Source organism: Octodon degus, unplaced genomic scaffold, assembly GCF_000260255.1.
Source record: "Octodon degus isolate 3935 unplaced genomic scaffold, OctDeg1.0 scaffold00033, whole genome shotgun sequence".
Classification (NCBI taxonomy): Eukaryota; Metazoa; Chordata; class Mammalia; order Rodentia; family Octodontidae; genus Octodon; species Octodon degus.
In genome coordinates this window covers 15,702,930-15,729,303 of record NW_004524609.1, presented here as the reverse complement: position 1 = coordinate 15,729,303, position 26,374 = coordinate 15,702,930, and the positions used below count along the sequence as shown (strand labels likewise).

Sequence of the window (26,374 nt, the reverse complement as noted above, 5' to 3'; positions counted from 1 at the left end):
TTAATGATCCATGAAACAGCTTCCTGTTTCCTTTTTTTTTTGCGGAACCGGGGATTGAACTCAGGCCCTTGCACTTGCCAGGGAAGTGCTTATTCCACTGAGCCATCTCCCCAGCCCCCCTGTTTCCTATTTTTTTATTTTGCTCTTTACTAATACTTTTGGTTTCCCATATAAGAATAACTTACGCGATATTCAGAAGCTTGTGTGTCTGACATCTCACTTAACATTAGGGTCTCAGGTACATTTGTTTTCCAATGAACGGCTCAAAATTACCTTTTTTTTGTTACATGTTGACTATTTATTTATGAAACATGTCTCACTATGTAGTTCAGAATAGCTTTGAACTCACTATGTGGCCCAGGCTGGCCTTGAATTTGCAGAGACCCTCCCTGCCTCAGTGTCCAAGTGCTGGGATTACAGGCCTGTGCCACCATGCCCAGCCTTTTGGCCTTCTCAAAGTAAGAGTTTGGGTCTAACAGTCAGACTGGAGTAAATTACATATTTTTGGCAAGGCTGGTCATAGGTAGGTGGCAATTTCAGTGTCAGGGATGTTCAAGCCAATCATTTGGGTAAGCAAGTGACTGCCATTTCTACCAATTAGAAAATACCATTTTTCCAATTTAAAAGTAATCTATGGGGCTGGGGAGACGGCTCAGTGGACTAAGCGCTTCCCTGGCAAGCACAGGGGACTGAGTTCAATCCCTAGTTCTGCAAAATAAATAGATAAATAAATAAATAAATAAATGTATGTAATCTACAGGGTGATGATGCTTTGCACCCTGCTCCTTGTCAGCAAATCTTTGCTGAATGGTTTTAACATTCATTGGTAACCCTGGCCTAAATCTTTTTTTTTTTTTTTTTTTTTTCAGAGCTGGGGTTTGAACTCAGACCCTTGAGCTTGCCAGGCAAGTGCTTATTCAACTGAGCTATCTCCCCAGCCCCCCTTTTCTTTTTATATTATTCTTTTTATTGTTCTTTTGGTTTTGCTTAACAGCAGAATATATTTATTGGGGGAAAGAAAGCTTATGTCTGAGAGGGACAGAAGGGGTCTTTTGGTTTTTCAAGACAGGGTCTTTCTATGTAGTTCAGGCTGGCCTCAAATTCACAATGCTCTTCTTCTTCTTTTTTTTTTTTTTTTTCCACAATGCTCTTCTTGGCTCAGCTTCCTGAGAGCTGGCATTACAGGTGTGTGCTAACATGCCTGGCCAAAAATTAATTAAAGTTTTTTGGTTTTTTTTTTCAGAACTGGGGATTGAACTCAGGCTCTTGCGCTTGCCAGGGAAGCACTTATTCCACTGAGCCACCTCCCCGGCCCCTTAAAGTTTTTGTTTTTTTTTTTGGTGGAACCGGGGATTGAACTCAGGCCCTGGCCCTTGCCAGGCAAGCATTTATTCTACTGAGCTATCTCCCCAGCCCCACTGAGCTATCTCCCCGAGCCCTAAGTATGCAATTTAGGTTGGCCTTGGACTCACTATGTAGCCTATGCTGGCCTGGAACTCTCAGTGATCCTCCTGCCACAGCCTTCCAAGTGCTGGGATTGCTACCTCACCTGGCTTCATTTAAAAAATTTCTACTTGTACCAAAGGTGGGCTTGCTGGTTATCTCAGTTGTTTATGCACCTGCTGGGGCAAACTCAGTCAGGCTCAGGGGACCACAGTTCCATTCCCAGCTCCCCATGCCTTACCAGACCTGCCCTTAAGGTAGTCTGAGTCAGAAAAAAAAAAAAAAATCCCTACCTGTACCAAATACATAAATTTAAATAAATAAGCAAAAATAAAAAATTTCTAAGGAAAAAAATTATTTTTTTTTGGCAGAACTGGGGATTGAACTCATACCCTTGCACTTGCCAGGGAAGTGCTTATTCTACTGAGCCATCTCCCCAGCCCCCCAAAATTTTCTAAGGATATAGTAAATAATATTAATTTATAAGGTGGTGCAATAGGGTTTCAGAATTTTTATTCTGTATCCATTAAACAATTCATTTCACTCTTCCCCCAGTCTTTGATAGTTACACTTCTCCTTTCATCTGTGTAAATTCCCCCACCTTTTTTTTTTTTTTCTCTTTTTTTCTTCAGTGCAAGGGAAACAAACCCAGGGCCTTGTGTACTCTAGTCAAGTGCTTTACTACTGAGCTACATGCATAGCCCTGTCTCTAAGAACTTGATAACTCTATATATCTCATACAAGTGGAATCATGTAGTATTTATCTCATTAGGATTGGTTCTGGGGACTGGCCAAATAGCTCAGCGGATTAAAGCACCTGCAAGCAGGCACACAGGCTGGGTGTGATCCCAGCGCACGCTGAGACAGTGATTGAGACTGGGTATGGTGGTGCATGCCTGTAATCCCAGCACTAGGAAGGCTGTAAACAGGAGAATCACTACAAGTCTGATCTAGTACCCTGAACACCCTGTAGACCCTTCCCTAAAAATACAAAAAAAAAAAAAAAAAAATTTGGGCCAGAGCAATAACTCAGTAGAATAAATGCTTGCCTAGTAAGTGCAGGATAGTGAGTTCAATCCCCGGTACTGAAAAAAAAAAAAAGGATTGGTTTTCACTTAGCATAATGTCCTCAAGGTTCATCCATGTGTGGCAGGATTTCCTTCCTTTTTAAGGCTGATATGTACACAGCACCTTTTATTTACCTAGTTATCTGTGGATAGGCATTTAGATTGCTTTTTTTTTTTGGTGGAACCGGGGATTGAACTCAGGTCCTCGTGCTTGCCAGGGAAGCGCTTATTCCATTATAATATTGTTTTCCATTTCAGTTGTACCATTTTGCATTAACACTAACAGTGTGTGCAAAGGGGGATTTAATTATCAATTTAATCATCAATTTTAGGGCTGGCCAAATAGCTCAGTGGATTAAAGTGCCTGCAAGCAGGCACAGGGGGCTGGGGGTTTGATCCCCAGGCCTACTGTGCTGGCCCTGTCCCTGGGGGCTGCTGAGATGGCAATTGAGACTGGGCATGGTGGCACGCCTGTAATCCCAGCTCTTGGGAGGCTGTAAACAGGTGGATCACTACAGGTCTGATCTAGTAGTGAGACCCTGAACACTCTGTAGACACTGCCCTAAAATTAAAAAAAACCCATCAATTTCATAAGAAGCTGGTACATTCAATTATGATGGTGGCAAATATACATTTTTCTATTTTTTTTCTTTTTTCTATTTTCAAACATCACTCCAAGGGGGGCCGGGGAGATAGATCAATAGAATCCACGCTTGCCTGCCAAGTGCAAGTGCCTGAATTCAATCCCCAGACCGCCAAAACAAAACAAAACAAAAACAAAAAAATCACTTCAGATAGATATTTATTCGTTTAATTTCTTCTAAACAGCCACTCCCCTTAATTCTACTGAGCCATCTCCCCAGCCTCTAAACAGCCCCTTTGATCAAAGCGCTTGCTAGTTTTTTCTGCTTTCTGGAAAAAACTGCCTTAGTCTCATTTAGATTTTGAGATTAGTCACTTCTATAAGCTGTTGTCCATGTGTGTGTGTCTGTCTGTGTGTACGCTTGCGTACGTGTGTGTGTTGAGATCTGAGTGAGAAATGTGCATTGGTTGCTTCCACTTCCTTCCAACAGAAATAGGAAATCAATCCTGTCTCTCTGTCTCTGTCTGTCTGTCTCTGTGTGTCTCTCTCTGTCTCTCTGTCTCTGTCTGTCTCTGTCTGTCTCTCTCTCTGAATCAAACTCGGGACCTTCTGTTTGCCGGGCAGTACTTGCCAGGCTATATCCCCAGCCCATATATATATATATTTTTTTTTTTTAATTTTATTTATTTATTTATTTATTTATGAGAGAGAGAGAGAGAGAGAGAGAGAGAGAGAGAGAGAGAGAGAGAGAGAGAGAGAGAGAGAAGCTCAGCCCACCAGGGGGCAGGGCTGGCCGGCATGTGGCGCTGGGGGATTGAACCGCGGTCCCTGATGCTTTTGCTAAGCTTGTTCTAAGTAGGTGCTTTAGACCACTGAGCCATCTCTCCAGCCCAACCCATATATATATTTTAAACTGTGAGTTCATGTTGGTATTTCTAGTTCAAATTTAACATTGGAGTGGGGTGGGGGGGCACGTTCAGATAGCTCAGTGGATTAAAGTGTCTGTTTAGGCAGATGCAGGGGTTGGAGGTTCATTCCACAGCCTACCATGCCAGCCCCATCATCCCATCCCCTTCCTCCCCCGACCCCAGGGCCATACTGAGCCACTAGTTCTTGGGAGGCTGAAAAACAGGACAATCACTACAAGTCCAGTCTGCGTAGTGAGACCCTATACTAAATACATAAAAAAAAAAAAAAAAATTAACATTACAGCCTTAGTTTGGGAATTGAATCCAGAGCCTTGCACTTAGGAGACAACAAGTTCTACCTCTGAGCTACAACCTCAGCCCTCATTTCTTTGATCTTATTCTTGTATTGTTTTCCTCCATTCCTGTATTTTTTCCCTTTCTTACACAAAATGGACAGGGCTTGATAACTTGCCTTTTCTTTTTTTTTTTTTCTTTTTGTATTTTGTAGGGAAGGGTCTACAGGGTGTTCAGGGTCTCACTACTAGATCAGACTCATAGTGATCTGCCTGTTTACAGCCTCCCAAGAGCTGGGATTACAGGCGTGTCACCATGCCCAGTCTCAATTGCTGTCTCAGCGAGCCCTGGGGACGGGGCTGGCATGCCAGGCCTGGGGATCAAACCTCTGGCCCCTGCATGGGCTTGCAGGTGCTTTAATCTGCTGAGCTATTTGGTCAGCCCTGTCTTTTCATTTAATCTCTCCCAAAGATCATGCCAAATGTGTCTGTGGAGATCTTTTTTTTAATGACTCAGTAACTCTTTAAATATTTTACTATAGAAATTTTCCAACATGGCGAAAGCAGGGCATGGCCACAAATCTCAGAAACTTGGGAAGCTGAGGCGAGAAGATCACTTGAGCCCAGGAGGTTGGAGGTGGCCTGCGGAACAAAGTGAGATCCCATGTCAAAGAACCAAGATGAAGAAAGCACACAATGAGCCCTGTTCCTGGCACGTAGGTCTAGCACATGGCCAATCTACTGGCCCTTGGGATTCAAGCTGTAGACTTGGGTGATCCAGTGACCTGGGACATGGTGGGTCACCCCAGGAGCCCAGTGAGCATGACTTCTGGTTATGAAAAGCTCAGCTCTCCTTCCATCCCTATCCTCTGATCACTTGAGTACTTATCTCATGACAGCATCTGGGGTATCGCATTTCTTGGTTTCTTGTCTTGGCTCAAAAGGAGACACTAGTGATCTTGACCCACCAGCATGTGGGCCAAAGTCACAAGGCAGTAAAATGTTCTCTTAGAGGCGAGAGTGCTGAGGGCACTGAGAAAGGAGCAGACGAGTGCCAGGGGGAGTCCAAGAGATTGTGACAATTTGAGCCCAGGTAGGTCTGGTGGCCTGTGCCTGTAATCGTTGCACTCTGGGAGGCTGAGACAGGAGGAGCCCAGCATGTGCAACTCAGATCCTGTCTCAAAGAAAAAAAAGAAAAGTTGGGTACGTATCTCAGTGTGTAGCTCCTGAGTGTAACCCCTATTACAGAAAGAAAGAAAAAGCTCCACACTGAAGGTACATGTGCAAAGGTATAGAATGGTGAAGAAGCAAATAGAATACAGGGAGCAGACAGAGCGGGAGAGCAGAGAGGCAGTAGGCAGGTGGCCTCACATGCCATGAAGTGCAGACCCTGCTAGGCTGTGTGACGTGGCGAGCAGGTGGGAGGTGACTGCTGGCTTGTGTTGGTGTGGGGAGACTGAGGAAGCACAGGAGCGTGGTAGGACTGGGGGGCAACACGATGGGCAAGCCCTGAGCTGCTAAGTCATGAGATGGACTTCTGACGTGACCCACGCAATGTGGGGAGCATAGCCTCCAGGGTGAGACCCGGATGGAGCACAATGCCATGGCCCCAGATCTGAGCTATGGGAAACATAGGGGTTACCTGGGCTACCTGGCTCAGTTTGGTCAGTCAGAAACAACCTGGGTTCCTAATGCATGGGACACCTTTCTTACACAAAATGGGCAGGGCTTTCATGCCCACAGAAACATCCTTAGTGGACCTAAGGTGGCAGGTGCCATGTTACATGGAGTAAACTATTACGCAGGGGGATTAAGACACCAAGCCAGATGCTAAGAGGGCAGCATTCAGCTCCTGGCTCGCTGTTCGCTTCCCAGGCTCCACTGCTTGGTCATTACTGCTTCAACTGGACAGCTGTGACAGGGCTGCAGGTCCCCAGGAGACAGCAAAGGGTGGCAGGTAAAGGCCTGCCTCAGTGTACCACTCCTACCATGCCGAAGTTGGGGAGGGGATGTCCCTGCTCTCACCAACTTCCATGACCATGGCTAATTCTGCCACTTTCTTCCTTCTTTTTTTGGTCTTTGTGACAGTCTTTCTATGCAGTTCATGCTGGCCTTGAGTTCACTTTGTAGCCCAGGCTGGTCTCAGACTTACAACAGTTCTCCTGCCTCAGCCTCCAGTGTCCTGGGATACTGTGTGTGCCACCACACCTGGCTCTTGTGATTTCTATATTTGCTTCTTTCCAGTTCAAAACCAAAATAAATTGGAGGCCAATGAGAAACACGGGCAGAGCACTTTGTAGTTTAAAAAGCATTTTCATCAACCTTGCAACTCATTATCAACACAGGGACAAGCCAGAGGTGCCAACTGCACTTTCACCACTGAGCTGACCACCTCCCCACCTCTAGTGTCCTGGCCCATGGCAGGTGCTCTCCAGATACCTTTTTGGGCATAAGTGTGTGGTGGTTTCTCTCTCTTAGGGGCTGCAAAGTCCCACCAAGAAAAGAAGGGGGAAAGTGAGACTCAAACTTTTTATTTAGGGGACCTTGGGGACAGTCTGTCTCACTCAAGTCATGCAACAGTTCCAGGCACAATTTCTGGATGATCTTTCTCAAGTCTTCACCGGCCCCGTGGAAGTACTAGAGCTCTTCACAGCCCAGCTTCCTTCTCTGACACTCAGCCCTTCCGCTGTAGTGGAAAGGGAGCTGCAAAAGGCTTGAAAAGCAGACTATCCCCTCCAGACTGACTGACAGTGGTGGGAAAGCTATTTGGCCCAAGAGTCCAGTGGCCACTGGTGTTGCCCAGGGGCTGCTGCTGGGCAGAGATAACAACAGAGGAAGGGTGGGGTGGCAGAAGCCCTCCCGGGAGTGGGGCTTTCACATAAACAATGAGCTGCTGCCTGGCCAGAGCAGGAGGTGATTCATCTCCCCCACTAGTTGGATCCTGCATTGGATAGTGAGGGACTGGGCAGCCCTGGCTAGGTGCCCACACTGCCTCCTCTCCCCATGTGAGCTGGGGATCTCACCCTAGCTCTTCTGGTACCAGGCCCAGTTTGAAAACTATAGGCATGTCTAAGAAGCCGTTGGGAGTGCTTAACTGAACCCAAGTGAGCAGAGGCCTCAGTTTTTGTCTAGGAACTGGAGATCTGGTTTTAGGATTATGGCAGCAGACAATACGAATAAGATGCATCATCCGTTCCCTGGGCTGCCACCTGCCCCTTCCCAGAGGCATATAGTGGGAATGATCATGGTGACTTCGTGAGCTATACCTCTGAGCCACACTACAGGGCTCTGTCACTCCATAGTCAATCCTGAGGCAATAACTGCAGCTGAGGAGGTAGAGGGGGCACTTGAGCTTCACATTTGCCTGAAAAGTGAGAGGGCGGCGCACCCAAGATGCCAGGATGTAAGAACATGGCACTTTTAATGGGCCGTACCCCAAGTGGTGTGTCAATGCTGTCCAGAGCACCCCGCGCCTCTTCTACAATGTTCTTTTGGCTGGAATGCCACATAGAGGCTCCTCTCAGGTGGCACCTGGGGAGCACATCCAAGTCCTCAAATGTATCAAGTGGTGCCTCCCAGTGGGCAGCAGTCACTGGGCTGCACAGTCCTGCCAAGTCCTGGAGTAGCCCAAGGTCACTGTTTGGCCTTCTTTACGATGGTGCCCACAGCAGAGATGACAGTGGTTTTGGAGCCACTAGCGCTTGTGGTGACAGTGACGACGGCTGGCAGGGTGGCTGTGGTGGTGAGGATAGTAGGCTGTGCTATTGTGGTCACTGGGATGGCAGAGTCCCACTTGCTCTTTCTCTTTTGGGCATCTGGAGATAAAGTAAGAGGTAAGTCAGCCTGAAGACCAACCTAAAAGTAGAAGACCTCTTTTCCTTCAGAATAGAAATGGAAGGGTCCCGGCCCAGGCACCCCTACAACAGTCATCGTGTGGGAGCCCACTCCAGGCTCCAAGGCTGGTCCTCACACTTTGGATTCTGACAGAACATAGCATAGGTCCAGACCCAAGAAGGCCTTTACCCCACACAAGCTGGGACACCCTCCCTCCATTTGGTGTGGCCAGGAGGCCTAACAGTGTTGCACTGAGACAAGTCGCATTCTACCTGCAACAGCTGTGCTGGCAGTAGTAGTAGTGGTGGCTGTGGCATTGGTTGTGGTGCCTTTCTTGGTGCCTGTCACAAATTCAATCTAGAGAGAGAGAGAGAGAGAGAGAGAGAGAGAGAGAGAGAGAGAGAGAGAATAAGACCACTGAAGAACTGTGTGTCCTCTTCCTGTGCCATCCGTCTGCTCCAGGGAGACAAAAGTTTGGCACTAAATAAAGGAAGCATCAAAAATCACCTTGGCTGTAAGCATCCAGGGGAGGGAGAGGTGTCTTGACAGAAAGCCAAAGGGGTTTTCACAACTCTTCAAAAAGCCTTCCCAACAGACCTCAGATCTCTCCCAGGATCACAACTCCTTATGCATGCCTGATCCCCCATCTGCCACTCAGCCTCACATGCCCAGGAACAGTTGGCCAGGGCCCTCCTCCTCACACCGCCTGCCCACACAGAGGAAGGACAGCTCTGGTCCCCAGGTGTTGCAGACACTCCCCTGCAATAAGCCTGGGGTTTGGAAGGAAAAGGGAAAGAGGACGGGGAGATACTGCTTTTTCTCTCAGAGACTCTGGTCATAAAGGCACAGCAATCAGAAGGTAACATTTGCTGAGGGCCTTGGGGGTAGAGTGGGGTGGGGAGCCTGGGACCCCTGGGCTCAGCCAGCAGGACCTATGCACTCTAAACATCTGCCTTTTTTATCATGAGGTCTGCCATCACTTACTTTGGTTCGTTCCTTTTTGGCCTTTTCCAATTTGTCCATTTCAATCTTCTGGGCCTTGGCTGGAGGTAAGAGAAGCTGTTATGAGGGGGCCCAGAGTAGCTGTTGGTAGAGGGAAGCTAGTCCCCTCTGGTTTTTTTGGTGGAACCAGGGATTGAACTCAGGTCCTTTCGCTTGCCAGGCAAGTACTTATTCCACTGAGCTATCTCCCCGGCCCCTCTTTTTTTTTTTTTTGAGACAGGTTTCACTATGCAGTTCAGGCTGGCCTTGAATGCAAGTGATCTTCCTGCTTCAGTCTCCCAAGTGCTGGGATTACAGGTATGTGCTTTCATGCCCAGCCCCAGGTCTGTTTGGGTGGGCTAAGGGCCCTAAAATGGGCTTAATATCCTTTTGCAATAGGCAAGATGAAGTTCTAACTCTTGGTTACCATAAAACACGGCCTTTGACCCAAGGGCCTGGGTGCTGCACAGCCTGTCTGGAAGGGCCAGGCACTCCTGAGTTTCAGCGATTACAAGGTCAGTGGGCACTGACTAGTTTTCTACTGATTAAGAGATCTGGAATTATGAAATTTTATTTAAAATGTTAACTACTTCAAGGTATGAGACTAATCTTGTGAGCCAAATAAAACATACTATCAACAAGTCAGGTCAAGGTCAGCCCTAAGCTATAAAGTAAGCACAAGCTAGCCCGAATTGCACTGTGAAACTGTCTCAAAAAGATAATAAATACAAACACAAACAAATGAACAAGTCAGGATCTGGTCTTCAGACTTGTGAGTTAAAAGGTTTACATGATGGGGCTAGGGAGATGGCTCAGTGGAATTAGCGCTTCTCTGGCAAGCACAAGGGCCTGAGTTCAATCCCCAGTTCTGCCAAAAAATAAATAAAATAAAAGGTTTAGATGAGCTGGATACGATGGTGCATGCCTGCAATCCTAGCACTTGGGAGACTAAGGCAGGATTGCTGCAAATTTGAGGCCAGTCTGGACTACCTAATGAGACTCTGTCTCAAAACAAAACAAAATAACAAAACACAAGACAACATGACACAACCAGGTTTGGACCCTGTGAAATTTCTTCCAGTTCTTCACGTTGTGCTCAGAAAACATGTACCCTCTTCTGGGGACTCTCTGACAAGTTGGGCAGGTCATGTGGCCCTGATGTCAAAAGTTCTTCCCTTACTCTGGCACCACAACTCTTAATATTGCACCACATCCTTTTTTTTATAAAAATGTCTTCAATACAGGGTCCACAGGGTCTCACGACGTAGATTGGACTCGTAGTGATTCTGTTTTCAGCTGCCCAAGCACTGGGATCACAGGCCATGTGCCATCATGCTCAGTCTCAATCGCCATCTCAGCACACCTTGGGAGCAGGGCCAGCATGCCATGCTGGGGATTGAACCCCGGTCCCTATGTCTAAGTAGATAATTTAATCCACTGGGCTATCTGGCTGGCCCCCCAGTACCGTATCTTAATACTGGTCAGTGTTGGAATTACTGGTTCAACCAGCTATCTTCTTTACTATGTTTAAGTCTCGTATATTAGGGATAAGGGCTGTCTTGTTCAATACTGCCACCAGCCTTTTTTTTTTTTTTTTTTTTTTTTTTTGTGGAACTAGGGATATCCTACTGAGTTATCTCCCTGGCCCCACCAGCCCTTTGAATGTGGCCTGTGTAGAGGGAAATCCATGGATTTATTGTGTCTGGATCATTGACTAACTGGATGGACAAACTGACAACAGGACCAATGAGTGGAGGAGCAGATGGACATGTAGACAAAAGACAAGATACCTAATGCTTCATAGTAGGAATCCTCAGACCAGCCATGGGGGTCAAACATATCCTAAAAAAGAAAAGATTAAGTTGCAATCAGTAGAGATGATCCAGTGACTAAGGCTTTCAGAGTTGTTCCGTGAACCTTCCTGGTCCCCTCCTAACAGCATGGGGGCTCTGCTGTGCCTGGCTCCCAAGCCCCAGCATGAACAGAACATAGGAGTAATGATGCTCTTGTTCAGCAACACTTGTGGCTGGCCGACACAGGCAGAGAGCCTACTCGGTTCTAACTGTTCAGGGACCCAGGACCAAGTCTACACAGGGCTTGTGGTCTACGACCAGCAGTGCTGCTCCCTGTTCCTTGCTGTGGCTGTAGGCAAGATACAACAGAATAAGCAAAGAGTCCTGGAGCCCCCATCACCTTCTGTCCTCCGCATTTGGCACACACCTTTGGGTAGTTGGTGCCTAACTCATCAATGGCACAGAACTGGATCAGCTTCTCGTAGATGCTGAAAAGAGAAGAGCACAAGCAGTGAGCAGGCACTGATCCCACCCTTGCACAGCCCCAGAACCATCAGATCCTGGAGCTGAGACGAAGAGATGCAATTAAGCCCAGCTCAACTGTTCCAAGCAAGCTTCTTGATGGGAGGCCTGACCTTACTGCTCTTGGCTCTCCTCCCGCCTGCAAGATGGAACAGTAGTTGGGGCTAGGATGGGGGTGGAGGAAGGGACAGCTGCAGCTGCATTCTGAGCCTAATCCAGGTATCTCTGGCCTCCAGTTTACCACACTCAAGCCCACAAGGGCAGAGCAGGTCCCTGCTATCACACACTGTGTTCTTCCTTGGGTAAGTTAGTAGCTTACAGAGTTAAAACCCAGATATTATTCTGTCCCTGAAATGTCTTACCTGTGGGCAAAGCTAGCTTTTTAGTTGGAAGAAGAATGTACACCACAGCCACTGTCTAGTCCAACTCCTTCACTGTACACGCGGGAGAGTGAAGCCTCTACATGTATGCTTTAGAGCAGGAAGTGGCAGAAACCAGCTGGGTCTTGCCCATGTCTTTTAGCCACCACTCCACAAATGGTTCATGCTTAGCCTGGATCTTACTGGTGAAATTGACTGGCTAATGCAGCTCACTGTGCATAGTAGGCATGTAGTACAAGGAGAAGCCTGGGTGTTGGCACTTTTGGGTTTAGGTGGGATCATGGATGGCCCCCTCCTCACCATGGGGATTCTTAGGCCTCTGTCCAGCATAAATTGGACTCAACTCTGTGTGTGTGTGGGTGTGGTACTGAGGATTGAACTCAGGACCTTGCACTTGCTTGGCAGGCGCTTATGCTACTGAGCTATATCCCTGGCTGAACTCAACTTATCTGCAGTGCTCATGAGCGACTCACCTGGGGTTCCGAAATTCCTTCTTCCTTTGGATGATGTAGTTCATGTCCATTCCTTCCTTTACTTTCCGCTCATAAAGCTTCTGGATCTTGTCCTATGAAGAGAAACAGAAAGGCGTGCCCAACAGAAGCCCACTTACCCCTACTCTGGTCTGTAGCATGAATCTAAGACCCCTCAAGCCATGTGACCCTAAAGCACCTGCTGAGGCAGAGTACAGTGGCTGGGGTTCGATCCCGAGCCCTGCCCCTGGGGCACACTGCAACTGAGAGTGGGTATGGTGGCTTGGGCCTGTAATCCCCGCTCTTGGGAGGCTGAAAACAGGCAAATCACTACAAATCCTAGCTACGTAGTGAGACCCTGTAGACCCTGTCCTAAATACAAAAAAAAAAAAAAAAAAAAAAAAAATTAACATGAAGATAAGTTCACAGCAGAACTTTGAATCTCAAGAGACAGGGAAGGGCTGTGTTCTTCTGGAGGAAGGCAGAAGTAGTTTTTTTAAAATTGGCCTCACAAACCAAACTTCTAGAATATCTTCTGTGGTGCCTAGGATGGAAGCTGGGGCCTCATGCATGCAAGTGCTCTACCACTGAGCTCACTGTGGTAAGGTAGAAGACAGGCTTCCTAATGCTTCACAGGAGGAGTCGTAAAGGGCCATGATCAAAGCCAAAGATTTAGGGCTCATTTCTTACCAAAACACCTCTTAGATCCCTGGCCTGGCTTTTGATTGGAAATAGGAGAACCACTTGACTGAAATCCAAGCTCACCTACTGTGGCTTGTGACACAGGTGTCCTCAGGAAGTGTGTCCTGCCTAGCTTTGGCTGATGGCATCACAGCTGCCTAGTATCAGATCGGCAGAGGCCCAAGATACATAAGATCTCAAGGTAGAGCCACCTCTGAGAGGGGTCTTACCCAGGATGATAGGTGGTGGCACAATTTTAGATCTACCTGTAGCTCCCTCAAGTCCCAGTGGCCATTAAATGCACAGATTCTCCTGAAGGAAAATATTTAGGGTACCTATTCCCTGCAAGATGGGGCTAGAAGTCCCCTGCCTGAATCTTTCTCTCCAGATGGGACCAAGGAAGCACCAAGAAGTTTGTAATACACCTAATTACCAGGGATGAGAGAAGCAGAGAATGACAAACTACTTTTCTCAGTGTTATCTCTTCAGGGCCTTGTATAGGAGGCTCGGCAACTTGAGACAAACTCCTATCTTAGCTGACTTGGCCAGGTTGCTGGGGCATCTGATCTGTTGAGCTACCTCAAGTGAATTGAACTGTTTACTCAAATACTATGGTTTCTACCTCTAAAAGAATCTAAAAAGAAGGAATATACTGAACTCGAGGGCTGAGTGGCTGGTCATCTGGCTGGAAGTGACATGACTGGTGTTGGGGCCTTCTGCTTACCTGTAAGTGATTTGAGCATCTGCCAGGAGGTTCTGGTGGGATCTTGATTTCATCAGGAGACATGTTCCGTACCCTTTCAGAAAAGGAGGCTTTAGAGAAAAACAGAACAATTCTGTACATGAGATTAAAATAGGTGACAGAAACAGACATAAAAACACATGCATATAAAATGTTAAGAAGAGACAAATGCTGTGAAAACATGTCACTTGAGTTGAGATAAAACCAGAAGGAGCCAATGATATTCCAACCTGGAGGAAGTGAATTCCAGGGAGAGGACACAGATGTAAAGAATATGCTCTAAAAAAAAAAAAAAAAAAAAAAAAAAAAAGAATATGCTCTACCAGATTCCAGTGGTTCACTCTGAAGTAGAATATGCTGGGAGATATGCTGGGAAATGTTTATATAAGCAGCTGTGGAGGAGGAGCTATGATTGATGTCTTTGTCAATCCCTGAGGTGTGTATAGTCTACTGCAGCCAGTCTGAAGCTACCAATTGGAAGTCAGGGAACCCAGGGCTGTACACAACTGGTTCACAGTGTGAGCGGACTTCAGTCTCCTGCTGGGTAGTCCCCCAACACCTCTTCAAGGATGTGGGGAGTCAGTGCTGCTCAGTGCCACCCTGCTTGTCCAGGGCTGACCTACCTATGCTACATTAAGGATTCCCTAGATTTTAGGTTCCAGAGCGTCCAAAACTACTCGTATATAAAGACACTTAACAGTTACCTGTTGGTTATTATTTTAGGGTCCTTTTATATGTTTTGTCTTTGGGGTGCTAGGAATAAAACCTAGGGCCTGGCACATTCTAAGCAAGCACCCTTATCACTGGCCTATACCCCTAATCCTACTGAGGGTCTTTTAAAATAAACCAATCAACTTTCTCTTAAGAGGCCCACCTCATTCTTTGTAACAAAAGGTTGGCTCTGATGTGAAGAACCACAACCCCCAAGGGACAATTCCCTCAGAAATTTGCCTCTGCCCACCCAAACCTCGCCCTCTCTCTCCACTCCCTTCCCTCTAGCCTTTGGCCACCCTGGTGACCACACAGTCCCGCTCTGGATCATTCAGACAATGTGCTGTTTGTTGTAAGATTCTGTCTGTGCTCTTTGAAACATTCTCTCATGAAAGGACTATACAATGAGCAAACAGTGGGCAGAACAGGGTGGGGCAGGAGGAGGGGAAAGAAGGAACAAACCACCACTAGTAATATCCATCAAGTACTCAGGGGACCTACTGTGCACCAGGCCCAGGCAAATTCATCGCTTAGAGCAGTCTCTGGGGCTGAGTGGCTGCCTGGCCTACCAATCTTTCTGATTTTTCTTTCCAAGACTAGCTCAATGTAAAAAACAATAGTTTTTTTTTTTTTCTTTTCTTTTTTTTTTTTTTTTTTTTTTTTGTGCAGGGTCTCAGGGTCTCACTTTGCAGGTTGTAGCGATCCTCCTGGTTTCTGCCTCTCCATGGCTGGGATCACAGGCACGCACCACCACGCCGGACTAACAATTGTTTTTTTGAGGTGGAGACTTACTATGTTGCCCAGGCTGGCTCTGAACTCTTGGTCTCAAGTAATCTTGTCTCAGCTTCCCAAGTAGCTAGGACAACAAATGGTATTCCTCTGTACCTGGTTTCACTTAAATGTTTTTTTAGCTGCTTTGTTTTGCACTTAGTTTCACTATTACTCTGACACACACACAGTTCTGCGCAGGGCTGGGGACAAGGCCTGCCAAGCTTCACTCAACTGCTATGGCTCCAGGCTGCCTGCACTGTAAACATGCTGAGGCTGGAGGTGAAGCCCGGGGCAGTCTTAAAATGGGACTACATGTGGAGATTCACACTGTACGTGGATTCTGGTGGCTATACCTTAAGAAGAGCAGAGCGAGAGTAAGGGGACAGTTTGAGCAACACTCAGATCAAAGGTCACCACTGCAGCCCAAGAGCGGTGTCAGCCAGGGGACTATGTGCTTCTTTCTGGTGAGCACCTTCCTATGATCTCCTGACTCCTCAAGCAAGGGTGACACCCAGCTCTGGATGGAGTTCAAGCCTCATCCTGACTTCCTCCTTCCTCCCAGCAGCTGTACCACAGGCAGAAGTCCTAGGTTTGAGCTCAAATAGGCTGCAGAGGCCTGCTGAAGAGTGGAAGCAACTGGGAAAAGCCAGTCTTCACATTTCATGGGCATCAGCAACAAAAGCAAGAAGGCCTTGGCAGGCACCCGGCACATAAACAAGGAGGGTTAACTTGTTCTCTGGGCTGGAGAGAATATGTGTACATGTGACAAGGAGACAAAGAATGCCCTTTGGCATTTGCCAGGAAAGCCTTTTAGAAAAACAGGGTGTGACATGTTGCCATGGAAACTTCACTACTGTTCGTGGTATAACTGGTAGGGAATATGACAGCAGGTGGGAAACCCCTTCTGAGCACTGGGCTAGAAACAACAGAATTCCTAGTAACTGATGATAAAGGGACACATTCTGGAAAACACAAGTATATTATTTTTGGATAAAAACTTCAAGAGCAATTCTTAGTGATTCTTTTTCCTAAGTTCCACAATGAATCCAACCGAGGGGACATTGGTTCCACAGATCTTAACAGAGAGTAGTAGCCAAGGGCTCAAACCATTTTCCTGGACAATATGTACAGCAATGTGTTCAGAGACATTCAGAAGCCTGTGAGTAAGGCTACTGCCTGAGTCTGTACTGAGGACTAGAGAAACCTGCAATAAACATGAGTCACCTGTGCATGTCCACGTCAGAAAATATCCATGTCTGCCAGGCAGCAATCCAATCTAGGCAGGAGCAGCACCTGAGTAGATCAGGTAAGTCGGGGATATGTATGGATGACTACGGGATGCAGAGGGGCTGTAAGCAGGAGGCAGTGAGTGTTTCCAGCTCAGGAATGTCATGGGGAGCCCACTTGGACTGCCACAACAGTGCCAGCCTTCCAGGGGTGGGACACCAATGGAGCCCCCCATAGGACACTGTTGGCTCTGTCAGGAGCTACTGTTCTGCAGGCAAGTACAGGCAGGCTTCTCTCCTCTCTTGGTTGCTCTTTTAAATGGGGAGCTGTCCATGTGCATGGATATGCTTCCCATGCCAAGGGGACAACCTGGAGACACTACTTAACCAAATGAGTTAAGTTCAGGCAGAGGAGCCAACAGGCTTGCCATCACGGATGAAGCTGCTATGGACTACACTAATGACCTAAGTGGCACTGAAAAATGGATCTTTAAAAGTTAGGTTTTTTAATTATTTTTTTTAAATGTATTTAGTACAGGGTATCTACAGGGTCTCACTACATAGATTGGACTTGTAGTGATCCTCCTGTTTTCAGCCTCCCAAATGCTGGAATTACAGGCTTGTGCCACCACGTCCAGTCTCAGATTTTTTTTTTTTCTTTTAGAGACAGCAATTTTTCCTCTTTTGTGGAACACATAGACAATATACTCTCCTCTCTGCAGCCCCAAAGAAGTGACAGAATATGTAGATGCCGATCTCAAGAGGCCTGGAGCCTGGATTTTTTCACAAAAGAGGATGAGCTAAAGGTGGCTGGAGGTGATAAAGCAAGAATGGAGAAAGCTCTATTTTCTCTCTATGCTCCTTCTCCTCTCCATTCTTTAGCTGGGCATGGTGGTGCATGCCCATAATTCCAGCACTTGGGAGGCTGAGGCAGGAGAATCATCAAGAGTTCGACAGGGCCAGGGAGATAGCTCAGTAGAATAAGCACTTGCCTGGCAAGTGCAAGGGTCTAAGTTCAATCCCTGGTTCCACAGGGGGGAAAAAAAAAAAAAAAAAAAGAAGAGTTCAAGGCAAGGCTGGCTACAAAGTGAGTTCAAGGCCAGTGTAAATTACACAGCAATACCCTGTCTCAAAAAACAAGTGTCTGTGTCCTTGAATAAAACTGTGGTGCATCCCTATAATGAACTACTCATTAACAGTAAAAGAAAGAAATTTCAAAAGTACTAAGCCAAGTAAAGGAAGCCAGACAGGAAAACTGATTCCATTTCTATCAGCGGTTCTAAACTGGAATGTTTCTTCCCCTCTCAGGAATATTTTCTCATAATATCTGGGAGAGGAAGAGAGAATAGTTCTGGCATTTTTAAAGACAAATGCAGGCTGGGGAGATGGCTCAGTAGAATAAGTGCTTCCCTTTTAAGCGCAAGGGCCTGAGTTCAATCCCTGGCTCCACAAAACAAAAAACAAAAACAAAAACAAGACCAATGCAACTACTAGATATCCTATAATTCACATGATGCACTGCACAATAGGGAATGATCAAGCCCAAAGGGTCAACAGATTCCAATTCATTTTTTTTTCCAGATTCCAATTCATATAAAATTCCTCCTCCTCCTCCTCCTCCTCCTCCTCCCCCCTCCCCCTCCCCCTCCTCTTCCTCCTCCCCCTCCTCCTCCTTCTTCTTCTTTGTCTTTTTGCTACTAAGCAGTTCTGGCTGGCCTTGAACTCACTTTGTAGCCCAGGCTGGCCTCAAGCTTCCATTGATCCCCCTGCCTCAGCCTTGGGTGCTGGGATTACAGGCGTGTGACACCATGCCTGGTTTGATTTACATACAATTCTAAATAGGCAAAACTTTTATGAGGAGAGTAGATTACTTCCTGCCTGTGATTGAGGGAAGAGACCACATACAAAGGCAAGTGAAACACAAACAAAAACGTTAAGAGAGATGGTAGCATTGTCTCATGATCACGGTGGGGTTAACACAACTACAGATACCCACAATTAATCAAATGCCACACTTAAAATTGGCAAACCTTACTCTGTAATTATACCATGGTATAATTATAATGTGGTGAGAGGCCAGGCATGGTGGCATACAGGTGTAATCCCACCACTTGGGAGGCTGAGGCAGGAGGATCACCATGAGTTTGAGGCCAGCCTGGACTACACACAGTGAGACCTTGTATTAAGGGAAAAAAAAAAAAAAAAAATTGGAGAGAAAAAGTGCCCAGTTGCCTGTGGAAGAAGTCAGAGCTGTGCTGGCTGACACCCACATATGTTCCATCCCTTGTCCAGTGCTGCTAGCAACACTGGAGAGCAGCGCTGCGTCCACTCACCAGCAAGCTGCTCTCTGACCCCCAGCGGTGACATTCCTCAGTAGCAAGCAGCACGGTCCCCTTCACAGAGGGGAGAAAGGGCCAAGACTCCTGTTCACAGATCCCTATTAGGATCGGGCCACTGCCTTCCTGGCAGACATGTGCGTGGCTTCCTCTGTTCTCGAGGCCAACTGCTATATGCCTTGTTTTTCCTTCTTTCTTTCTTTTTTTGGTGGAACTGGGGGTTGAACTCAGGCCTACTGAGCCAACTCCTCGGCACCTGCTGTATGCCTTCTAATGTTACTACCTAAAGTACAGGCACTGGACTTTGGGAAAACAGTGGCTTTCATAGGACTTGAAATGGTCACATTCCATTCATTAGGGAATCCAGAAACTGAGGTAGAATCCTGTTAAGGATTTATTTGTTGGGGCTGGCGAGATGGCTCAGTGGTCTAAAGCACCTACTTGAAACAAACTTGGCAATGCACAGGGACCGTGGTTCGATCCCCCAGCACCACATGCCAGCCAGCCCCGCCCCCTGGTGGGCTGAGCTGGCCACACACACACACACACACACACACACACACACATAAATAAATAAATGTTAAAAAAAAGGATTTATTTGTTTTATTTTTGGTGGAAGCAGGGACTGAACTCAGACCCTTGTACTTGCCAGGGAAGTGCTTACTCCACTGAGCCATCTCCCTGGCCCCCTGTTAAGGATTTAGGCTGCTTGAAGTTGTCATGTTTGTTTCTTCTTTTTTGTATTTAGGACAGGGTATACAGGGCCTCATCAGATCAGATTCATAGTGATCTTCCTGATTAGTCTCCTAAGTGCTGGGATTATAGGCGTGTGCGCCCATACCTGACAGTCTCAATCCCTATCTCAGTGTGCCCGAGGGACGGGGCCAGCATGGCAGGCCCAGGGATGAACTCCCAGCCCCTGGGTCTGCCTAAGCAGACACTTTAATCTGCTGAGCTATTTGGCCGGCCCTAACTGTCATGTTTCTAACCCCTTGTCAGAAGACAAAAGGAAGAATTCCTAGCTCTTTAGTTGGGGGAAATCAGAATTTCCAGCAAGTCTCCTACTTCGAGAAAGGAGAGGTGGGAGGAATGTTGGTGGAGCCTATCTAGACTAAGGCTCTGGTTCTGGTTCACAAAATCCAGAATGCCAAGACAGACACATGGGAGCAGGCTCTATAGGTGTTCTTATGAAGTAGAACTAAAGCTAAGTGGAACCCACTTTGAAGATCAGAGAAATAGGCAAGCAGAGTGATATAACAGCCACCATTGAGAGGGATGGCTGTGCCCACTAAGAGGGATCTTTCCCTGGGTCACGCTTGTGGAGCTGTTTCACAGTCTATGGCTAAATTAAAGGGGCTACAGGGATTTTTTTTTTTTTTTTTGGTGAAATCAGGGCTTGAACTCATGCCCTTGTGTCTGCCAGGCAAGCGCTGCTACAGGGCTTTGTAAAAGGATTAACAGGCTGGGAATGGCAAAGGATGAATGGTATGTGGTTTTCCAGAAATGGTTCTGCCCCTCCCAAGTCACCAAGGGCCTTAGAAGCCAGAGCTATCAGGCATGTTCCTGCCTGGGGACAAAGAAAAGTGCCAACAGAGGCCACATGCTGACTCCACATGCTGCACAACAAGAATATGTTAGAGGAGCGGGAGAAGGGAACAAAGACAGAAGCCTGGCCTATGGCTCAAGGGGGAGAAGCAAAGGCCGAGATTGGTTCCCAACTGATGGAGGCCTTCAACTCCCTCATGACAACACTGGCAACTGACCAAAGTCCAAGAAAACGCACCATTGAATCTGATTTTCAAAGAAAAACTGTTCCCTAGGGGCTCACCCTGTCACCCTAGAAATGCCAAAGGTCTTAACAAGAAGCATGAAGAAAGGACACACAACAGAAGGAAGCCTGAGGCACAGAGGATGGTGTGGCCCAGAGCCAGCCTGCTCAGGGCAAGGCTCCGAAGTATGGCTCTGAGGCCCCCAGGGGTACTTACCCACTAACTCCTGGGGGTCTCGCTTCTCTACTTCTGTATTATCCTGTCAAAAGGAAAGAAGCATACAAGAGATAAGATTGAGCTCCTGAACCATAGCTGCTCTCTCCACTGAGACCTCTGGAGTTCTTATGGAAGAAGAGGGAAAAGCACTGCTCGCACAGTAATGGTGAGCAATACTTTGGGGCTCCTGGGACTGTAGAGCCTCCTACCCCTTCTGCTCCATCACAGCAGCTGGAAACCAGAGCTTCACATGAGCCTTCTACCATGGCCTCCAGCAGAAACCAGTATCAACTGACACCAAGGAGACCAGGTGGCAGTGACCCTGCCATGGTCACCTGTGTAACTTGTATCTTGTTTGCTGTTCCCTTGGGTCCAGGCAGTGTGACTGGCCAGTACTCCAGAGCACTACAACTTAACTGCCAACACTAAGGAAGCAAGGGAGACCCCTGTATAACATCTGACTCCCAAAACCGAAATGAGATTACCTGCTCTTGAGCCAGGGTTTTTTGTTTTGTGGACCCGGGGATTGAACTCAGGCCCTTGTGCTTGCCAGGCAAGTGCTTATTCTACTGAGCTATCTCCCCAGCCCACTGAGCCAGTTTTTTAATGTTTAGTTTAAGCAAAAGTGGGGAGAATATCATAAGGATCAAGGGAGAGTGCATGGAACTGCAAAGCATGCATACAGCACACCTCTAAGTGACAGAAAAGGCACCCAGCTCAGGGTGCCCTCTCTCTGATCTTCTTTTTTTTTTTTGAGAGTGTCTCGCTCTGCAGTTCAGGCTGGCCTCAAACTTGCAGTAATTCTCCTGCCTCAGCCTTCCAAGTGTGAGATTACAGGTGTGTGCCAACACCCCTGCCTCTGCCTGACTCTTGACTCTCTACAACCCTTTTTCTTTTGTTCCAAATGTATAACAGCAAGAATATACCCACTTCTCTAAAATCCATTCGGATCAACAATCTCAAGTGCCACTCCAAACTAATGCTCAAGACTATAAAAGCAAGTTCACAGAAAGTCCTCGGATCTTATTTCCTTTTTCTTTGTTTGGTGAGGGAAGAGATAAGAGTAACAACTCCGCAACAAGATCTTCACAGAAAAACAGCCCCAAAGATTTGGGTTCCACTTACATGAAGAAATGCTGCATCAAACTACATCCCAGGAAGGAAAGTGTGAGGAGGGTTACCAAACTCACTTCCAGCCATGGCCGCATGCCAAAACCAGACTAGAAGTTCTTTAGCCCCATTCCCCAAAAAGTCCCTTCTAATTCTGAGGCCCAAATCCCCCATCTCTGCTGAATACTGCAGCTATTCATTCAAACCACAAGGACAATGCTGAAACCAAGCTGCTTAGCAACTCATCCCTCTCAGTCATCCGCTTCCTGCCAATCAGGTGGGCAAAGCAAAGGCTTGGTCTGGGCTGAGGTAGAGAAGGGGTGGGAGGCGGGCCTGGAGGGCTGCCTAGTCAAGTTCAGGTTGGAGTCATAAATCAACTGTTTTACAGTGTGCCAGTATCTCAGGGGAACAACAATCTCTTTGTAGCAGTGACACTAAAAAAACTCAGTGTTAAAGAGCCACTCAGTAACAAAGCGGGGGACTGTAAACTTTCCTCCTATTTTGCCTCTAAGCAACAGCTTTCTGAGTGTTAATTATGGGAGAGCATTAGTTGAGTGTACACTGCTCCCCCCTGAGCCAGGTGACTGGTTACTTTAGAGACTGACCTATAAATTGTCTAAGGGTCCTATAGTCACTGTTCTCCAAGGCCCAGTACCCTTCAAGTCCCTTTGATGGGCAGAAACACAGAGCTATGGAAGGAGGCTCTATATTCACTGGAGTGTGTGTGTGTGTGCACGCACACATGTGTGTGCATGCAATTTAGCAGTTTTGCTAAATTGACCAGGTGGCCTTGAACCTATCTGTCTAGTTCAGGCTGGGCTTGAACTCAGCAATTCTCCCATGAGTGCTGAGATTAGGTGTCTACCACCACACCCAGCTATAGGCTTGACCTTATGATCCTCCTGTTTCAGCCTCCTGAGTGGCTGAGACCTCAGGTCTACTGATATTCTAATCCAGGATCTATCCCAGCATGACAGGAATTCTCAAACATGCATCTCTTCAAAGGGAAAAATAATTGCTACTTCAGGAGCTCTCTGGGTACAGTAAGAGGTCAGACACTTCCTTGAGATTTTTTACAGCTCTTGTGACCCTGGAGACAGAAGGGGAAAAGGATGTACACAGTCGGTAATTCCTACATTTCACAAGGGTCTGACCAGCTTAGTGGTGGTTGTTTCATTATGTCTCTGGAAGAAAAGATATGATGGGGTAAAAATCAGTCTTTTGCATTATGGCTTGGCTCCCCATGCCACCCAAATTAATCCTACACAAACGCGCACACAAACTGGGCAGTTGGTTTCCATTTGCCAACTAGTCTCATTTTTTGCTGGAAAGGTCTGGAAAACCAGTGAGATTCTCTGCCTCCTGCTGGCCACACTTGTCATATTTGAAAAGGTATTTCTTCTGCTGGATTCCAATAACCTAGGTGTGAGTCAGCTGAGCCCCAGGTGCTGTCACTGCACTGAGCTATTCCTGAGGACAACTCAGGGTTTCTGTTCCTCAGACGCCCGCTGTTCCCCAGCAGCCTCACTCCGTGACTACCGGCATGTGGGAAGTGAGGGGCTGCAACAGAGACAGCTTCAGACTCAACAACTCCTAGGAAAGCTCAAGGCCAAGAGGACCATGGAGGACAGTGGAAAATACTCCAAGGATGCTTCTCAAAGCCACTGATATCTAACAATCAAGTTTCACCCAACAAAAGCCACCTCTTTTTCAACCATCAAACTCTGCCACCAATGGCAAAGAAGAGAGAACTGGGACAGGAGCTACGTCATACTAAAAACAAAGACTTAGACATCCTTCTAAAGGCCACGTGGATACTAGGATCTCAGTATGAAAATGAATCAAGCCATTCCAATGGCCATCATGAAGCTAACCACAGCATGTGAAAAAACATGAAAAAATAAGGAGATGGAAGAAAGGTTTCTATCATTAAATTGTCAGTAATGTGGGCCGGGGAGATAGCTTGGTGGTCTAAGTACCTGCCTGGCAAGCACAAGGACCCAGGAACCGGGCATGGTGATGCACCTCTGTAATACAGCACTGAGGAGGCTGAGACAGGAGGATCACTATGAGCTGAGCTGTGCAGCGAGACCCTGTACCAAATCAATCAATTGATCAATCAATCAATCAAAAGATTTTTAAAAAATTGCTAGTAGTGTAAAAATCAGTGTTCCAAACCTGCTCTTGTAAAGTCTTACCATGTTTCTAGGCAGACAGGAAGAGGGAAGGGAGGGGGGAGTTATAAAGACCAAGTAGAAAGCAACAAGAAACCACTGTTCTTTCCTTTCCCAAAGCCATGTTCTGAAATGTACAGGCGACACCTGTCTTGACTTGTATAGATCCATCCCTCTGGCTTCTAGTTGGTAAAAATAATGAACTCAGCTTGAGCTCTGTTTACCAGACAGTCATTTGCGTCAGCCAGGAAGCATGAAACCCACAGTACTGGGACAAGGCGGCAGCAGTATACACCCCTCAGGCATAAGGGGCTGAAGGACTGTCACCCAGTCTATGAGGAAGATGAAGTGTCACTTGGGGAAAGAAAAGCTCCTTTCCTTTTTTCCTTAGTAAGACTGGTAAACCTTTCTAGCTTCTTAGTTCAATCACAATTAAGGCACAAGAAAAAGCAAAACCCAAATTCACATTTTTCCAACAGGAGCCTAATGTAACAGCTGAGTTGGTCAAAGAAACCAAACGGAGGCCAGGACTCCTCTTCTACCCACATCCTCCCTCTCCTGCCTTTATTGGAGACTAAAGTGGCCACAGAAGGCTGGAGAACAGTTCCAGTGAAACTGCCAATTTGGTTTCCTAATTGTGACTTGTAAGAATGCACTAATTATGGCTGTAGGTCAGTGACAGGGGCCCCAGAATCATAGAGCCTGGCATGTGGGTCCCCCCTGCAGAGAATGCAAAAAAGCCCAGTTACCAATGAAGCTGGCTGTGGCAGAGGAAGGAAGTGAAAACAATATGGACCCATGAAGCTAGAGGGGCTGCCGTTTGAGTTAGGAGGATTTGCTCAGCAGAGAGGTAGCGTGCCTTCATGGAGAGAATGGAGGTTTATTTACAGCCAACAATGCTTTCAGTTCTTCCTGGAACCAGCCCCATGAAACACGCATGAGCTCCAGAGACAAACTTAAGACACAGAACTGATAATCTCTGGGATATGGATTTTGCCAATCTATATGGTTTCTTCCTAGCTTTTAGGTACAGAGAAAGCACTTTGAGCAGGACACAGGGGAGTCTTGCCAGGCATGAGCATGCTACGGACTGTTATTTTTCAGCTGGATAGTACACAGTAATAATAAACTGGTACCAGCCACACCTTATATTGTCAGATCTGTGACAGCTCACACTTTTTAAAGTCCTACGGTATCTCACTAAGCAGAGTATTTAAAAATCAATGTTTAACAAAGCCTCGAGGCTCTGCTATTTTAGTTTCTTCCCCCATTCTCCATACCAGGTTTCTGCAATCTCTGGTCCCTGACTGCTCTTGCCTATCAAGTCCTGTGCAAACGCAGGCCTCAGCCTAAGGAAGCCTCCTCTACCTCCAACTTTCTAGTCCCTGCAGATTCAATGCCTCTCCTGGTGGTCTCCAGGTCACTGCCTGGCATGGTCAGTGCCTGGCCACAGGAAACGCTGAAACACAGATATCTGTCAGTCTCTGGCTCATCAGTTTTTCTTCACTGCTGTGCAAGGTTTCACAGTTAAAGGTAACTATAAAATGGTGTGGTATAATAAATATAGATAAATCTTTGAACCTGTTTAACTCAGTTTCACCATGTGGGTCACTGTAAGCTGAGAGAGGAATCAGAAGATGAGCTAACAAGGGGGTTGGACTTAAATGCTGAAACTGGGATAGGCAGGAGGTAGGGAGGGGAACTAATACTAAATTAAGAACAATTTAAAAAACCAAATTCTTTGCTCTTCCTACCTTTTTTCAAACTTTTGGACATGATGTGCCTAAAAACTTGGACAAGAAGAAAGAACTGAGGCAGGTGTGATGGCACATGTCTATTATTCCAGCGACTTGGAAGGCTGAAATGCAAGGATCACTGGAGGCCATAGGAAGGAGTTTGAAACCAGCAGCACAGTACAACCAGTCTCCCCCAAAACATAAACACATACAATAAAGATTTATAGTTACCTTATTTATTTCACTAATAATTTTTTTTTTTTTGGTGGAACCAGGGATTGAACTCAGGGCCTTGTGCTTGCCAGGGAAGCGCTTATTCCACTGAGCCATTTCCCCAGCCCCTCCACTAATAACTTACTGAACACTTATATTTCAGGCAATGGACCAAGTCCTGGGGATACAATATAAAAATTTAATTTAGGGTAACAACTTTAGGTATTATTCTAACCTCTTAGCCAATGCTCTCATATTTAATTTTCATGATAGCCCCAGTAAACTGTGCTCTGAACCAACAGACAATACCACTGCTTCAGAACTAGCATGCCCTGAGTCACATAGGAAGCCTTCTTGGGGATCAAAGTGACACTCAAAAGTCCTGGTTGGGGTGTGGAGGGAAAGCTGTCAGACT

General features: G+C 46.7%; 1 protein-coding gene across 1 annotated transcript in view; it reads right to left on the bottom strand.

Annotated features, from left to right (window-relative positions):
* Nucleotides 1–7,698: 7,698 nt before the first annotated feature.
* Sap30bp (SAP30 binding protein) overlaps nt 7,699–26,374 on the bottom strand; it is a 40,703-nt gene continuing 22,027 nt past the window's right edge. Inside the window, exons 4-11 of the mRNA XM_004630105.3 lie at nt 20,727–20,769; nt 13,680–13,768; nt 12,278–12,369; nt 11,330–11,390; nt 10,900–10,951; nt 9,113–9,171; nt 8,401–8,485; nt 7,699–8,109 (exon numbers count right to left, since the gene is read on the bottom strand). Coding sequence (XP_004630162.1) covers nt 7,928–8,109; nt 8,401–8,485; nt 9,113–9,171; nt 10,900–10,951; nt 11,330–11,390; nt 12,278–12,369; nt 13,680–13,768; nt 20,727–20,769 — 663 coding nt within the window. The 3' untranslated portion in view covers nt 7,699–7,927. The remainder of the gene's footprint in view (nt 8,110–8,400; nt 8,486–9,112; nt 9,172–10,899; nt 10,952–11,329; nt 11,391–12,277; nt 12,370–13,679; nt 13,769–20,726; nt 20,770–26,374) is intronic.